This window comes from Numenius arquata, chromosome 12 (assembly GCF_964106895.1).
Source record: "Numenius arquata chromosome 12, bNumArq3.hap1.1, whole genome shotgun sequence".
NCBI lineage: Eukaryota > Metazoa > Chordata > Aves > Charadriiformes > Scolopacidae > Numenius > Numenius arquata.
Window position 1 is genome coordinate 21,487,658 of NC_133587.1, and position 16,848 is coordinate 21,504,505.

General features: G+C 44.3%; 1 protein-coding gene across 1 annotated transcript in view; it reads right to left on the reverse strand.

Moving 5' to 3' along the window:
• The window catches only part of ZNF804B (zinc finger protein 804B), a 267,960-nt gene extending 251,910 nt beyond the window's left edge, over window positions 1–16,050 (reverse strand). The window contains exon 1 of the mRNA XM_074157538.1: window positions 15,943–16,050. Coding sequence (XP_074013639.1) covers window positions 15,943–16,050 — 108 coding nt within the window. The remainder of the gene's footprint in view (window positions 1–15,942) is intronic.
• Between the last annotated feature and the right edge of the window lie 798 nt (window positions 16,051–16,848).

Sequence of the window (16,848 nt, forward strand, 5' to 3'; positions counted from 1 at the left end):
AATAAACCCAACCCTTCTTCCATTACCTTGCCTGTAACCCACGCATACACATAGAATAATTGCACACCAAGTAACCCAAATCCTACATAACGTGTACCTGTTTCTGTTTTGGGGCAGAGTGGCTGGAGCTGCCAGGCAGAAAAGGACCTGGGGTGTTGGTTGACTGTGGGCTGAACATGAGCCAGCAGTGTGCCCAGGTGGCCAAGAAGGCCAACAGCATCCTGGCCTGTGTCAGGAACAGCGTGGTGAGTAGGACTCGGGAGGTGACCGTCCCCCTGTACTGGGCACTGGTGAGGCCACACCTCGAGTGCTGGGTCCAGTTTTGGGCCCCTAACCACAAAAAAGACATTGAGGGGCTGGAGCGGGTCCAGAGAAGGGCAACAGAGCCGGTGAGGGGTCTGGAGAACAAGTCTTGTGAGGAGAGGCTGAGGGAGCTGGGGGTGTTCAGCCTGGAGAAAAGGAGGCTGAGGGGAGACCTTCTTGCTCTCTCCAACTCCCTGAAAGGAGGGTGTAGCCAGGGGGGGTCGGTCTCTGTTCCCAAGTCACAGGCGATGGGACAAGAGGAAATGGCCTCAAGTTGCACCAGGGGAGGTTCAGATTGGATAATAGGAAAACTTTTTACACAGAAAGGGTTATTAAGCCTTGGAATGGGCTGCCCAGGGAAGTGGTTGAGGCACCATCCCTGGAGGTGTTCAAAAGACGGGCTGACATAGTGTTTAGAGACATGGTTTAGTGATGTGGGGGTTTTTTTGTACGGTTTTCTTTTGTTTTTTTTTTTATCAGAGTTAGGTTGATGGTTGGACTACATGATCTTAAAGGTCCCTTCCAACCTAGATGATTCTATGATTCTACGATTCTCAGTTGTTTTGGGAGTCAGAGTAAACCAGTGCCAGTAGGCCAAACGTCACAGTGGGAGAGCTGAGTCCATTTCCAGCTGCACTTGCAGTTCATTAACCAGCTACAGAGAGAGTAAAAATATCTTCACAAAATTCTGCCAAAATTCTGTTTTCCCAAGATTTTACTTGTTTGTGTCAATTATTTTAGATCTACTGTCACATTGCAGACCTTTGGCCTAGTGATGAGTACTTTTTCTCTAGCATGCTATCAGTATGAAAATAAAAACAATGGAAAAACCCATCTATTTTCCCATATTTAGCTTCCTCTTTTTTTCTGCCCCTTTCAGCTTCCCAAGGCAGTTCCCCACATCAGCCCCAGCCTACTGAACCAGCGATGACTCCAAGCTCCACCTGAACAATCCAGCCCTTCACAGCTCCATCTTCCATGTTCTCTTGCAAGTTTCCTCCTGAACTTTGGGATAGAGACCAAGAGAGTAGTGACCAGTAGGTACCACAGCAAAGATAATGGAGCACTGCCAGTGGACATACAAAGAGGGTGGCCAGCAGAGAGTTATCATATATATCCACCCCAGTTAGAGAAACTGAAGTAGCCTCACAAAACCTCTGGCATTCCCCCAGCTGTAATTTTTCCTGACAATTTTCTAGTAGTAATTTTCCAGACTCATCAGACCATCCCTTAGTGTCACGGTGTATCCTGCCCCTCTGCTCTGCCCTGGTGAGGCCCCATCTGGAGCACTGGGTCCAGTTCTGGGCCCCCCAGTTCAAGAAAGACAGGGAACTGCTGGAGAGGGTACAGCAGAGGGCTACAAAGATGATGAGGGGCCTGGAGCACCTCTCTTATGAGGAGAGCCTGAGGGACCTGGGTCTTTTTAGTCTAGAGAAGAGAAGACTGAGGGGGGATCTGATCAATGCTTATAAATACTTAAAGGGAGGGTGTCAAGAGGATGGGGCTGGTCTTTTTTCAGTGGTGCCCAGGGACAGGACAGGAGGAAATGGGCACAAACTTGAACATAAGAAGTTCCACCTAAACATGAGGAGGAACTTCTTTCCTTTGAGGGTGGCAGAGCCCTGGAAGAGGCTGCCCAGAGAGGTGGTGAAGTCTCCTTCTCTGGGGACTTTCAAAACCCACCTGGACATGTTCCTGTGCAACCTGCTCTGGGTGGACCTGCTCTGGCAGGGGGGTTGGACTAGATGATCTCCAGAAGTCCCTTCCAACCCCATGTGTTTCTGTGATTCTGTGATGGAAATATTTACTACCTCCAGATAATAAAGCAAGATCTCTCCATCTCATACTTGCCTAATGGTGGCATCGACAATATGAAGGAATAAGACTACCCAAAGGTGAATCCCTCTTGCCCAGCAAAGCACCAAGATCAAAAGTTTCCCAACCCTCAGTGATCTGCTGTCACCCAGATGCCCACAGCATCCCTGGTGTGCAGTCACTGCAGAACTGAAACAGCAAAGTAACTGTCCGGTCTTAGCAAGAGAGGATATCTTCTGTGGAAATAAATGCCAGACCTCCTATTTCATCTAAGGGCAGGGTCCCATTGAAGTCATTAAAAGCAGGATTCCTCCTTGAGCAGCCTTACCGATAATGACTCTTGGGCAAGTTTCTGGTAGGTATTGTTTTAGAGGAAATTACCAGCATGGCAACAACTGTAATCTAAGAGGAACAGAAACAAACAGCAGGGCAGCTAAACATACAAACCCAGAAAATCCATCTTATATTGTGCATTAGATTCCAAATGAAACCTGAAAATGACACTTGTCCTCCATAGCAAACATACAACTTCACTACATCAACAGCTGGTGTTAATTGGCCTAGTCACTCATTTATGCACAAATATTGCAACAGCAGAGAACAGGATATTAGCTTAATATTAAGATAGTAATAGGAGAGTGATTAACATTAGGGTATTAAGTCTGATCACAAATTCACATTTCAAAAGCACACTGCTCTGCAATTCTAATCCAGCAAAAATTGCAACTGACTTCTGTGGAGCTTCTTCTCTGCTGGAAAGATAAAAAGTGCTTTATATATGTCTTTCACTTAGATCTGATTTATTCCAACCAGAAATCTGGATCCTGAAAGCAAGTGGCATTGATGTTACTATGATAAGCATCTAAATTCTACAGTATAACACCATCCCACAGTAAATAACCCCAGATTGTCCTTCTTAATGAACGTCTATCTGCTATGAGGATAAGGAATGTGGAAGCAAGTTCCGAGTCAGACTGCGTGCTCTCAGGGAAGTATGCAAACCGACGTGTTACGCTTACTGTATGAACATACATGCTATAGCAGCATCGTTTGTAATTAACCAGCATTGTTTGTATTTTGGTAGTAGAGAAAAGACACTGTATAGAGTCCAGCAAAAATACACAAGGTTTCATTTTTGGAGCATAGTTCCATTTCCCTTCTAATTAAAATTCTGCAACTTAATCACAGAGATGTCTCAACCCTGGAGGTTGAGTAACTAGCTCAGTGTAACCAGTGAGTGCTAGTAACTAGCACTCACTAACTTTAGCCAGATTACTTACTAAATAAAATCTAAATAAAATCTGAGTACCAGATCCATGCTGGCATAAATCAGCCTTGCAAAATGCAATCAATTAAATATATTGATTTACCTAAGCTAAAATCTTGCCCTGAACAGACGGTCACTGGGTACTTCTCCTTCCTGTGAATTTTAAGGATGCTTGAAGAAACTACAGCAAGCACTACAAGCAGCTCATGATTCACCAATATCCTCTCACCTGCTCTTTGTCTTTGAAGTTCATTGCCTGAGTGGTGAAGCTGAGCTTTCTCTTACTCAGTCCACATATGCATATCACATTTACCGGGAGCGTAAGAGCATAAGACAGATTTGTAATGTTATTTGTGAGGAAGCCCAGCAGCTCCATCTGATCCATCCTGTCAGGAGGTTTCACCCTGTCAGGAGATCCAGTCACTACCCTTCAACCTTCGGATATCCCAACATGCTCCAAGATACAGTCCTAACTTCTGCATACCCTTAATGGAGCTGGAGCCCAGGCTACACTCATTCTAGTGACCAAACAGACCAGGACACAAGCTCAAGCACTAGCACGCAACCATCAATACCACTTTGTTTTTACAATACTTCCCAGCACAATTTTGACTTATGGCACCCACCATTCTCTCAAGGCCCAATTATAATTTGGGGAACAACAGAGGGTGGGAAATGTTCCCAGCAGGTGGGTTGGAAAAGGCCACCTTGTTTCAGGGTTGGAGAAAGAGCTTTGCTGCATGGGCAAGCCCTGTGAGCAGCTGCCTCGTACCTGCAAGGCTCTGCTGCTCCTCCCTTCACAGGAAGGACATAGCTTCACGATCCCAGTGCCTGCTGTCCAAAACTAACTCTGCAGGCTCCCACTATTGCTTAAATATCGATTATAGCCTACAGAGAAGCTACAATCAGCAGTAAATGCCTAAGTCTTATTAGGCCTTAACTGTAGCCCCAAGACAGGGTGCAAAGAGTAGGAAAGCAGAGGGCAGTCCTCCACCAGCTCAGATTCAGGGAGAATCCATAACAGGTTCCCCACCTGGCACTGCATGCAGTCATTCATCAGTACCTCAGAGGCCTGGGTTGATGGAGACACACAGATATGTAAACCATAATTTTTGAGCAATTTCTCTTTCGAGAGTACCTTTGCATTCTTTGACAGCCTTTAAACATCATTGCTAAGCAATCCCAAATCCCAAGATACATTTAATACCCTAATGCCCTCAAAAAACATCCACTGCCCCATTCTGGCATGTTTTTGAGTTTGTCTCCTTCCACCGGCAGCTATGCTTTACACAAGTTTTCTTCTGTATTACCTGTTGTTTTCTCAAAGAGGAAAGATGGCCTGAAACTAAAAATACATTGCACAGACTTAATTCCCAGCTGTAGGATGACTCCAATGCACCCAGAACCTGAGCAAGGTTCAATACCAAGAAACAGCGAAGATCAAGGAACAGTTAGACAGAGCAAATACGCCTAGAGATAGTGAATGGTACTGCCCAAAAAAGAGAAACAGAAGATACCTGGTGACTACAAGAAAGACAAAGAGGAGCAAAAGAGTCAAAAGTAGGTTGAGGACGTAATGTTCTGAGGATTCCTGATTTCATAGAGTTACTCCAGATTTACACAACAAAGATGGTAGTTGTTTGGACAAGATTTCAGTGGGAGTCAGCAATGGTCCATGCACATGGCTATGCAGAACCAGCCATGCAGGGCAGCAGAACCCAAGAAGCAGCAATCCTGTCCCTAATAGAGAGGAGGGATTTCAGGCCCTGATAAAGAAAAGAAGGGAGGTTTTTACCTGCCTTTACCGAGCAGCCCTTGCCAGTGCTGTTAAACTCTCTTGGAATGGAAACCACATGCTGGTAACTGTCCCTGCCCTACGCTAGTTCCTAAGCCCTCCCCAGGAAGCGTTTGGGACAGTGCTACTTGATCCACACCACAAGCATGCCAGAAAAAATGTTCACGATTTCGTAGTTTAGCTGATTGAACTCCAATGCCTGACACATTACCTGATATTTCTTACTAACATATACACAGCCTTCGAGGATCTGAGCCTCAGCGCTTTCTGTAGCAAACTCACTCACTTTGCAATTAACCTCCACGTTCACACCTGCGATTCCCCTCCCTTGCCTCTTTCCAGGCCTTTCTGAAAACCAAGTCCTCTCCACACCCAGAAGCTGTAATGCCTACACGTCTTTGTTCACTGTCCTTCAGAGCAGAGGCAAGGATGCACATTTTTATTGTTTATTCTACTCACTGTGAAGTACAGTGTACAATTGTGGTACTAAATCACTCTACTTTAGGGCTCATTCTTAATATGCAGATCTTATCAAAATATATTAGTACCATCAAGTAGAAAATGGACACCTCCATGTTTCTTCAGATACCATGTATCCTTTTTAACTCTATAAGAAATTTGAACCCTACAATTTATCCTTTAGTATGCTGTAATCAAAAGCGTCAATCTTTTTAAGACTTTAATGCCTACAGTCATCATCCTTATTAGCCAGAGGTTTGAAGTATAAACATAGCTAAGTAAGTACATAACAATGACAGAAAAGAATAGAGTTTCTTTTACAACATATAATATGACCCTTCTGTTTTAAGGAGACAGCTCAGAATGCTTTATGCACTTAAAACTCTTCAGTGTAAGGTGCTACAATTACTTGATCAGTTACTATTCTTAACAGGCAATCAAGAAGCCAATTAGGACTTCTATAATGGCTCCCAGGCAAGTGGAAGGTTAATATCTGAACTTCACCCGAGCGGACATAGAACAAAAGGGTGCCAGTGATTCATCACATTCATGGTGATCTCACCTGCTAACTCTGATTATTTTGCTATGTTTGGGGTCAGGGTTTGGGATGGTTTGGAGTGTTGGCGGGTTTGGGCTATTTTATTTTTTCTTAATTACCCAAGGATATAGTATTGCTTGGTACAATGTCAAATCGCAGTAGTTAAAACAGTTTCTAAAAATAAATACTTCAAGTACTTTTTTAATCATAATTTTATTCTTCAGACAGTGCTAATCAGAGCATCAGGAAGACAATATTACTGCAATTATACATATTTTGGAAAAAGCCTGGGATAAGCAACTGTATTTGGGTAGAGGAAAAAGGCATCCAAGGTCCTTATTACTTAAGTTTACAGATAAACTCCAGTTTTAAAAATAAAAGTCTTGAAAACTGTTTTTCTACTGGAACATTCCTAAGTGTACATACCTAATAAGCCTCATTTGGTATAGCTTAAAGAGTGAGTCTATTCTTGAAGAATAGACAGTGGAAACAAAACATTTTTGCTGTGGATTTTAAGCATGTTTCTCTGCCTTTGGTTTTATTGACTGTGAAGATTATGCAGGCTCTGTTAAGTCATTCTGTAAACTTGTCTAAACCCATTTCAAGGAAACAATTCTTTTAACTTCTTCCAATTTGCTTTTTATAATGATCTCTTCCGATGAAAGTTGTCACGTATGCAAATCAACATAAGCATTTAAAGGCTGATCCCACAGCCCCCAGATTTCAAATTCAGTCACCTACGACATCAGTGATTCTTTAAGGTGAAGAAATAATATTACGGACAGATACCCAGGCTAGTAGACAGCTGTCAAAAAAAAACCTAAAAAAAAAAAACAACAAACATAAGAAAAACAAATTTATTTGCTCTATTTTTCTTTCCCCGTTAGAAGTCATACCAGGGCATATGGATATAACCCTCTATTTCAGCCATCACATCTTCTTTGTATAATAAAAAGCCCAATGCTGACAATACTCTTTGTTTTTAATTTTCACAGAATGAAGACTTGTTTCCCAATAATAAGAAGAGAGCTTTAAGCTTTAAACCTGTGCTGCACAGATTTATTAACCTAGCCAAAATGAAAGGCATATCTTTCTCCACCAAGTGTTATCATTTTCAAATAAGACATGTCCTCTAGGGAATAAATTTAGACACCATTTTTTGTTTATGTTGAGGGCAGAGTTAACTACTGAGATAAATAACCACAATGTTGCATCTGTATTTTTTGAAGTTTAACTTCGAAAATATGCTTATTATAATGCTAAGCAATAAAACACATATATTGTACAGTATATACCCAATAAAAAACTCCTGTTCCACATGGTATACAATACACTGGTGATAAACAGGTCCTCAGCAGAAGAGATGAACAAACTATGAACAAAATATAAAGCCAGCAAGTTTACATATTCAACACTTATTTCAATGTCATTTTGGGTTTATAGGATACAAATACAATGTCTGCATCAAAGAGCATATATCTGTGATTTTTCTGCTGATTATTAGTAACCACCAAAATTTATCACTCACTCCCAGAAACAGAACTTTTTAAAGTGCTGTTTATTTTGTAAGTAAATGTCTCCAATATTGCTCAGCCTTCCATTGCTTCTTTGCCACACTGAGTAGCAAAGGATATATTAATCATTCCAATGAAAATCTGAAATCTTTGTATATAGTACCAACCTAATCTTTCTTCATTCAGCTCACTAAACTATTTTTTTCACATAGGTTTTGCTATCTTTTCTTCAAAGTGAAGTAAGTGTATACTGAAACATCAAAGAAGGGAAACGCTAGTGTCCATTCATGTAGATGCATGCAAAGTAATAACCTTAGACTTGTCTCAAGGAAGAGCAGTTGTAGCGCTTTACAAGGCCTGCAATTAAGCATTCAGACAGCTCGGAGAAGCTGCATACGTATTCAGTGACATTTACGGGACGTGTATTTATTATTTGGTACTCACAAACTACTTGCATACACATCGCATTGTCTTTTGCTCTGTGGGGACCTACATGACAGCACTTTTTAATTTTATTTTCTAAACAAGTTCTCAATAGCTATGTGACAATTTCTGATCTGGTGCTCATCAGGCCGGGCAGCCGCTGCCTGTGTCGAGATGCTGGGTACGCCTCTGGGCTGCTCTTTGGCACGGGCTGGCGGCCCTGCAGGTTGGTTGCCACCCTGGATATTCTGTTCCTATACCATCATGCCTTCCAGCGCAGGGGAGCAATCAGGGCCGCGTCTGAAAGTAAGCAGTGCCTTTCCCACATAGAGAAATCCTTCTCATTATCCAGTCCACGGATCGCCTGCCTTAGCCAGCACCTGGACCACAATATTCAGCGAGCAACTGATGTGAGGATCACTGCAGATTCTTTCCCTTACAACCTGTAATGCATCACCAGAAGCTTCTTGTAACCACAGACAAAGGCTTGAGAACAGGCTCAAAATATCAAGATTTGAACTTGGTTTTCCAGTGTTTAACATAGGGTGGCTCCTACTTAGACAACCCCCCCCTCCAAAAAAAAAATTAAAACTCAGTGGTCAGAGCTTTTCACACCTCACAGAAAGTCATACTTCCACTGAAGATGTAATGATTAGCACAGAAAAATGAATATTAGTATAGGCAACTAATTTGTACTGATCACTTCTGAAACCCACAAAAAACTACAAAATCAGAATTATAAAAATCTGAATATGAAAACTTTTCTTTGAAAATAAAAAGTACATGTAAGAGCTTAGTAACTGTAAGAGTTTGCATTTCTAGCAGATCCTCTGATCATGGTATTTACACAGATTTTATTTGTAATTTTAACCCAAAAATCTCATCCACCAAATATTTTGCTATCAAAGGGTGTATTTCAGGAAGTTCTTCCCTCACACTTTCCAATCTGGTTTCACAAGCCTTCCTAACATGTTACAATCTAAGTTGGAAACACAGGCTGCAGATTTACAGCCAATTACAACTGAGAATTTTCTCAACAACTTCAAATACCTCCCTCCTGCTCAGACTGAGCAGAATACAGAGAAAATATTTCTGTTGACACAAATGCACTAAATCTGTTTTAGATCTGTTTTAGAATGTGTTCCAGGGAAAACATCAATTGAAAAATTGGTATCAACTAGAGCTGATTAATGTATGAATTGTTGCAGAGCTGCACGCAATCTCCCAGCAACGGTTCTGTTTCTTTACTTGAACCAGCTTGCCAATTATCATTATGCATAACTATGAAACTGGGACAAAATTTTTATGATGATGTTTACATCTTATCCAGTATGCACATAAATTTAGTCTAGTATAAAAAAAAAAAAAAAAGGCAAAAAGCTGTTGTTAAAGCATCTTACGACTGGGTACAGAACAATACGTTCTGAGCAGCAAACAGCATCTTCAGGCATGTGTACATACTCCATGACAAATCTCGTTACTCATGCGCAGTAGTTGATTGTACAAGACAAGCAGTGATCTGTGCCCACATAAAACACAGAAATGCAGGAGTGAGCTCTGGATATCTAGCTGTAATATTACAGTAGCTGCCCCTGCTATCACCTGTGCAGATTATCATCATAAATCAAGTTATTTTAATACTGTTCATTCAGAGTTTTGAAGGGTCAAAGGCTAACAGCAGAGCTGGTTGAATCTTGAAAAAACAATGTTTGCAACTGTTGATGTGAATGCTAAAAAGCTCCTCTAAAGGATCTTCTTATTGCTATTCAGAAACGTTTGCATGCATGGACTCCTGCATGCACATATGTATGCAAAATGACTGTTTTTCCCCAGTGAAGACATGCTTAATTCCTTGGAGGGACAAACCAGATTTTAATTGTACTGCATGTTAATTTGGGAATTCTGGTTCCTGCAGGCCGGCGTACACATCTGCACTTCTCTTTAACATTGACTTGACCCTGTAATAAACTTAATTTGACCTTTTAAAAAAATTATCCTTAATCCATGATTTTTTTTTTTTTTTATAGTTGTAGGTGTAAAAACTTTCACAGTAAGATCCTAGATCTCGAGCTCTAAAAGAAGGACTACAGCTTTGCTGTGTGTTGTAGCAAACGTGATGCACTCTCTTCCAGAGTGAAGACCTTGAGGGCATCATGGAAGATGTGTCCATATAAGAAGCCAGGCTTATACAGGTGGATAGACACATAAAGCAGCAAAACTAAATCTCTCACAGTGTACTGCAGCAGTATTTTAAAATAACAGTATTTCAGCAGGCAGATAAAAACATTTCAAATTTCTATTTTTTTCCACAGAAAAGTCAACATTTTCCCCAAGGGAATATTTTGCCACACTCTTCTTAATACGCCCCACAGATTTTCTAATACAAGTGAGAAAAATGATATTTGCAGGTAATGATGACTTAACCCTTCTAAAGTAATCAGTTGGGATGTGAGAAAACAACTTAAACGTTCCTGGTGTTAAATGCCTCCCCAAAAAAAACAAACCAAAAAAGCCTCAAGCCTTGTAGCCAAAGCCCCTAAAGTCCATCAGAGACAACTATGAAGGAAAAAAAAAAATCCATTGTGGCCAATCTTTAAAAGCTTTCTTTTCCTCCATTTAGCATCCTTTTGCACGGAGCTCTTGCAATCCCTATTTGCAGGGTATAAGTAGATTCTGATTATGAGATTCTTTTGACCACAGTTTTTATGCAAGGGATCTAATCTCAAATGAAAGTATTTGCATAAACAAAGTTACTCACTTTGTTTAGTCATAAAGTGGTCAAAACTTTCCATTTTCTTTTCTACTTCTCCCTCTTTTTCTTTCTACATTATTTTGTTAGTACAGTTGGGGTTTTTTCTCTCCTCTCCTTACATAGAAACTACCCAAACCAGATTATTTATTGGAGCTGCTGGTTCATTACTGCACCTTTTATACTATATTTCTTAATTGAAATTTTACTTCCCATGCATTTTCTTTGGTAATGCCTAGAGCATGCCTTCCCAGTTCTGTTGAGGGTACGGCCACGGTGCTGAGGGTTATGATCAGAAACTCATGCGTTATTTTGTCTTTCAGCTAATCACCCTTTAACCTGCTGCCACCTAGACCACACTTCACACGGTATACAATCACCATGTCTAGCCTTTAAATTGCTTTCTGGCAACTGGGGTGGGCACACATCTCTCTCCTCGCTGAGATTGTGAGTGACAAAACTCACATTCTTTGTGACAGACTCGCTTGTGCTGGTGTTTCCCCATTAGGCTCAGGCAGATGGAGAGAGCTGCTCGTGCCACAGCCCTCCTCTTCCCTATTTATGGTCCCTCATTCATGCTTAAATTTTTTAAGAAGTTTTGAATTGCCCAGCGTTATTACCTGCTACAGAGAGTAACAAGGTGCTACTCAGTCCTGGTTACACTTGCTTCAGTGCTGGAACAGCGTGCTTGTGCCTCAGCATCAACTAACAGTTATAATTTCCAAGTACCTGCAAGGCACTTATTTAGAACTACGGGAGCTTCTGGACATGGGGTGAGGGCTGTGCTTTTTAAAAGGTAGCTCTGTGTAACAGAGAAGCATTGCCCACCCTCTACACCACAAAGAAATTAGGCAAGCACTGAGTGCAACAGAGCAGCTGCTTGACAGCTTTATCAGAAAACAGCTTAGAGAAGTATGTGAAAAATACTGTATTCAGCTGAAGCTGCAGGGAACAACAGAAGAAAAATAATTAGCCAAGTCAGAAATTGGCTAAGGCATTGGGTCTTCTGAGTCTTCTATTTCCTTTAAAATACAAAGGGATCTTAAAATGACAAGTAGTAAGCGAGACACTGTTTATATCTCACCTTAAAGAGCCACAAGCAGACCAGTGCACCCTAATAACATCCCTGGCTCAGAAATCATTCAGAAGCAAGGGGGCCATCTGCTGAATTCCCAGTACCATTTTCTGCTGTATCTTGGAAGATTTTCATTGAAAGTCTCACAGCCTAGCCCATTTTGGTGCCAGCTGTGCTAGGCCTGTGAGGTGTGGCAGGAAACCTCTGAGCAGGTTTGGCTGCAGGTGAATATCACAGCGTTATCTATCGTGACTGCAAAAACGAAAACCAGAACACCGATTAATGTCATCTATTCAGGACTCAAAAGTCCCGCACACAATATTATCAGTCTGAAGTATGTGCAATAACTTTGTATTATAATGCAGTTCATTAAATAGAAATTTTTCCAAGACAGAAAACTTGCTCATAACATGTTAATGAACATAACTTTCCAGGTAAAATTAAAAAAAAAAAAAAAAAAAGCTTAAAGCACAGAATCAGGTCTCTAAAAAGAGCAGCTTCCTTCTCCAGCTTGCTGTACTTTACCCTCAGTAACGTTGGTACCACGCTCAAACTCAGCATTCCCTTCCCCGTGCAAGTCTATCACGCCACCGTTGATACATGATTCACTGGCGACTCCTCCTAACTCCTCTCTTTCTGCGTTCATTACCACTAACTTCAGATCCCAGCTTCAGGGCATTCAGAGCTAGTTCCTCAATGGGTTAAGGAAAGGTAGAATTTTACCAAGATTTTAGGACAATGTCGCCACACATTCACATGCACAAATGGAGTGCATTGTCTTTGTAGTACTCCATATCTTGTTCTTCTTCGTACTGCTAGAGCTAAAGGTCTCTCTGCACACCAGGAAGAAGGACCGGAATTGGTTCTGACACAATAATAGCAAAGTACGCTAAATAAATACTACAGAAACATCCAGACTGAAAAATCCTTGCTCAGGTAGCCATGAAATTTGATAAAGGTATTTAAAATATTCACCACTGTTCTCATTTCTTAAAGCATAGCCTTAAGTCTACTGACATTTCATGGTCTGTTAATGCAGAACACTTTAAATACAGAAAGGTACACGTTATCCATTAAAGACTACGTAGACTCATGCATAAGATAGCTCATAGTGTACAAATATAAGATTGTTTAATGGTACAAACTATAAAATCAAATCTTCAAGGCTGCTTCCAAGTTCAGCATTTTAAAAATGACTGCAAGACATAACCCGTGTCTGTCAAAGTTATAATCAGGAGGTATTAAATAAAAGCATAAGCATAGGGAGTACAAACAAATGCCACTTGCTTAAGACTTCCTTCTTAAATATAAGAAGTGGCCTCAAGTTTAACTCATAGCTTACTGAAAATATGAATAGTTTAAGGGCTTTTTTGCATTGTGTGGGGATATTTCATGCTTAAAACAGTTTTACTACCTCCATCAGTACTAAATCTCAATATGCATGACGTCCACATCCATAACGCAAAAACGTATCCAGGTGTTGTTTGCTGTTCACTGTTCCTAACCTCATACACACTGATGAGCAGGAAGGATATGGTCTGGAAAGTTATAAATGTCTAGGCACAAGCAGATTCCTCCAGAGTATCACTGCTTTCAGTATTTAATAGCACACTATTACCTACTTTGCCAACTAAGCATCCCTTATTTTTCTCCTAAAACAGGACTCCCATATGAAAATACGAAAACAGTATATATAAAAGCAGTGGCAAGTGCTAAATATCAAACACATAAGAGTAGAAGAGTTGCAGATCTACAATTACCCAGCATTAATAAAATATAAATTTACCAGGTACCTTTATTCCCATGAGCTGCCAAGCACTCCTCTACACAAGGCTTAGCCTATGACCTCAAAAGCCTGACTAGCTTCAAAGAGTGGCCACTAAAAAAAGGAAAAGGAAGAAAAGAAACAAAAGAAATGTGTGTGGAGTAGTGAAGGATTTTCCTCAAGAATTCAGAATGGACTGCTAAAATTCAGTCCTTTCCATAGAAATGTTCCCAAATCATGTTAAACATCCCAACTCCTGGTCATGTGAATCTCAAAAAGAAGAGGTTCTATCATAGTGAAAAGCCATACCAAGGGCTCTTTACTACTTGTTTCAAACTCTGGAAAGCTCACATGAAAGAATGCTTCTGTGCAGTGAAAGAGACCTGAGGTTATTTTCAACTTTGTAAATTTTTTTCCCTTTTGCACTAAACCCTAGATAGTTGGCTTCAGACTAAGATGCTTCAATGTAAACCAAAAAGCAACACTTTTTTTTTTTTAAATAGAATACATCTCATCTTTAAGCAATAAGAAAAATCAGAGCAATTATTTGTTGGTCTTTTTCTCTGAAATTTGCATTTAAACAAAAATTATTTCCAGCTGGTAGTAGAACTATGTTAAAAATTATGAGCCATTAATGGAGTCAGACAATTACATTTCTTTCATTTAGTATTTCGACTGAGAGGATTGGTGCACGTACTCACTAGATAGCTAGAAAGAGAGACAAGTTGGAAAGTGAAAGATTTGGAACAGCACTATTTGGAAGGTAATACCTTCTGATACTCCTGGTACTCCTCGACTTGAACATCAGCTGTTAAAGTTCTACCCAATACAAACTATTTACAATCTAGCATCTTCCCACATTAGATCTTTGAGGTTTTTTTCCTTTCTACCTTTATAATCTCAGTGAACATCCCCTGCATTTCCAGAGGTTCCACACACAAGGGTGGATCAGTTCTACGGGTCAGAGAACACAAACACAGCTCAGCGAACCCCTGATTGATGGTACCCACAGCACAGTTGTATTATATTGCACCCAAAAGATACAGTGCTAGGAGGGAAGGACCTGTAGGTGCTGTATCAGAGTGCTGGCATACAACACAGAGGAAATATTTCTCACTTTCCTCATCGAAAATCAAGAAATTAAAAGCAGAGACTTTGCCACCACAAGCAGTTCCCTAAAGGTGTTTGGGTTGCAGGTGTGTTACGAGCCACAGCTTAGCACTGCCGAAGACAGCGGGAGTCCCACCAGTGGGATCAAGGTGTCCCCGGTACCTCCGCAAGTCCAGTACAGGGGGTGGCAGGGCCGTACCCCTCGGTGTTTCACACTTCGAGAACCGGCACCTTGACAGGGAAAGTTCAGTCGCGGCTACGGAAGCGGTTACGATACCACTGCCACCATCGACAGGCGGAGGGGAGGCTGCACCGCTCCGGGGCTGCCTGGGCGCCTCACGGCACGGCGCCTGCCCCGGGCACCCCGCTGCCCTCCGCCTGCCCCGGGCACCCCGCTGCCCTCCGCCTCGGCGGCGGTAGGGGCACGGTGGCCACCCCTTCGCCCCTACGAAACGCCTTAAGCCACTGACAGAGACCGTCTACGGTAGTTCGACGGGTCTCTGGTCTCCGCAAGGGCTCCCCAAACTTCACGCGTGTTCTGCCCAGATGTCGGTCTCCACAGGTAGTTAACAACAGCCCGCAGCCAAACGCCCAAGTTCCTTTTTTTTTTTTTTTTTCATCCGAAAACAGAAGGTGGGTCGCTCCTGCTCCTCCACAGCCTCAAAACCTTGGCCAAGGGACTAAACCGCGTCACCTGGAGCCAACCCCGACACCGCGCCTTCCCCTCCAGCAGCCTCCAACTTTCCCGCAAAAGCCTCAGAAATCCGCGCCTTTCCGTCGGCCTCAGCCCCAGACGCGGTCCACGGAGAACGGCAACTGATGGGCAACCCCGCGGAGAGCCAGCACCCCCTCCCCAGCCCCGTCCCTCCGGCCCCACGCAGGCGGCCGCCGGGCGGAGAAACTTTTCCGCGCCGCCCGGCGAGGCAGCGCCCACGCCGGCCACCCTGCAGCGCGGGGACGGAGCCGGCGCCCACGCACCCCGCGCCCGGCGGGACAGCGCCGCCCGCCCCTCACCCGCACCCACGGGCTGCGCCCCGCCGGCCGCCCCGCCGCCTGGGCACCCACCCGCCCGCACCGCTCCTACCGTGCGGAGGGCAAGTGAGGGAGGGGGCGAGGAGGTGGCAGTTACCGGCGAGCGAGCGCCCTTCTTGCAGAGCGGTCCCCTGAAGACGCCTTTGATGCCGCGGTAGTGCCCGTTGCTGAGGTGCCGGGAGCTGATGACCAGGTAGCACGCCATGCGGGCCCCCCGGGCGGGAGAGCGGTGGGAGCGCCCCGGTCCCGCGGGCGACGGGGACAAAGGCAGGCTGGCTCCTCCTCGGCGGCGGCGGTGCTACCCCCGCCGGAGCAGGAGTCCGCATGAAGGGAGCGGGCGGAACCGCAGCAGCGATGTCCCCCCCTCTCCCGCCTCATCCAGCGCCCGGGTGAGCGCTGCCAGCAGCAGGATGCGCTGAAGGCGGCAGCAGCGGCGGCAGCCCGAGCACAGAGGAGGGAGCGCGGAGGCCAGTCCGCATGCTGCTCCGCGGGTGGGAGACGGGCCCGGGGTGAAGAAGAAGGGCAGAGCGCAACTTGCACAGTCTGCCGCTGCCACGGCCCCTTCCTTCCCTCCTCCTCTTCCTCAGACCAGGCCACCAGCAGCCGACAACCGGAGGGGAGTTTCTCCGCGATAGCTCGAGCGGCGGCTGCTCCCCATGGCTCTTCCCTCCGCCGGGCTGGGTGGTTGGATGCAGCCGGTCGCCGCGGAGAGCCCTCGCCGCCCCGGTCCTCCCCTGCCGCCGCTGCAGACGCGCCGCGCCTCGTCTCACCTCCGCCGGCGGGGGGGCAGGGGGGGACGGGCGGTGCGTGGTGCGAGGGGGGCGGAGGAGGGGTAGGGAGGGCCGGAGCCAGGCGGCAGCCGGTCGTGGGGGGGGGGGGGGGGGAGGCGGCGGCGGCCGGGGGGAGGTTGCCCCTCGGCTCTCCGGGGAGGGGAGCGCGTCGCGGCCGGCAGCCCCGGGCGGAACAGGACGGGGAAGGAGGGAGGGCGGTGGGGCGCGCTGTC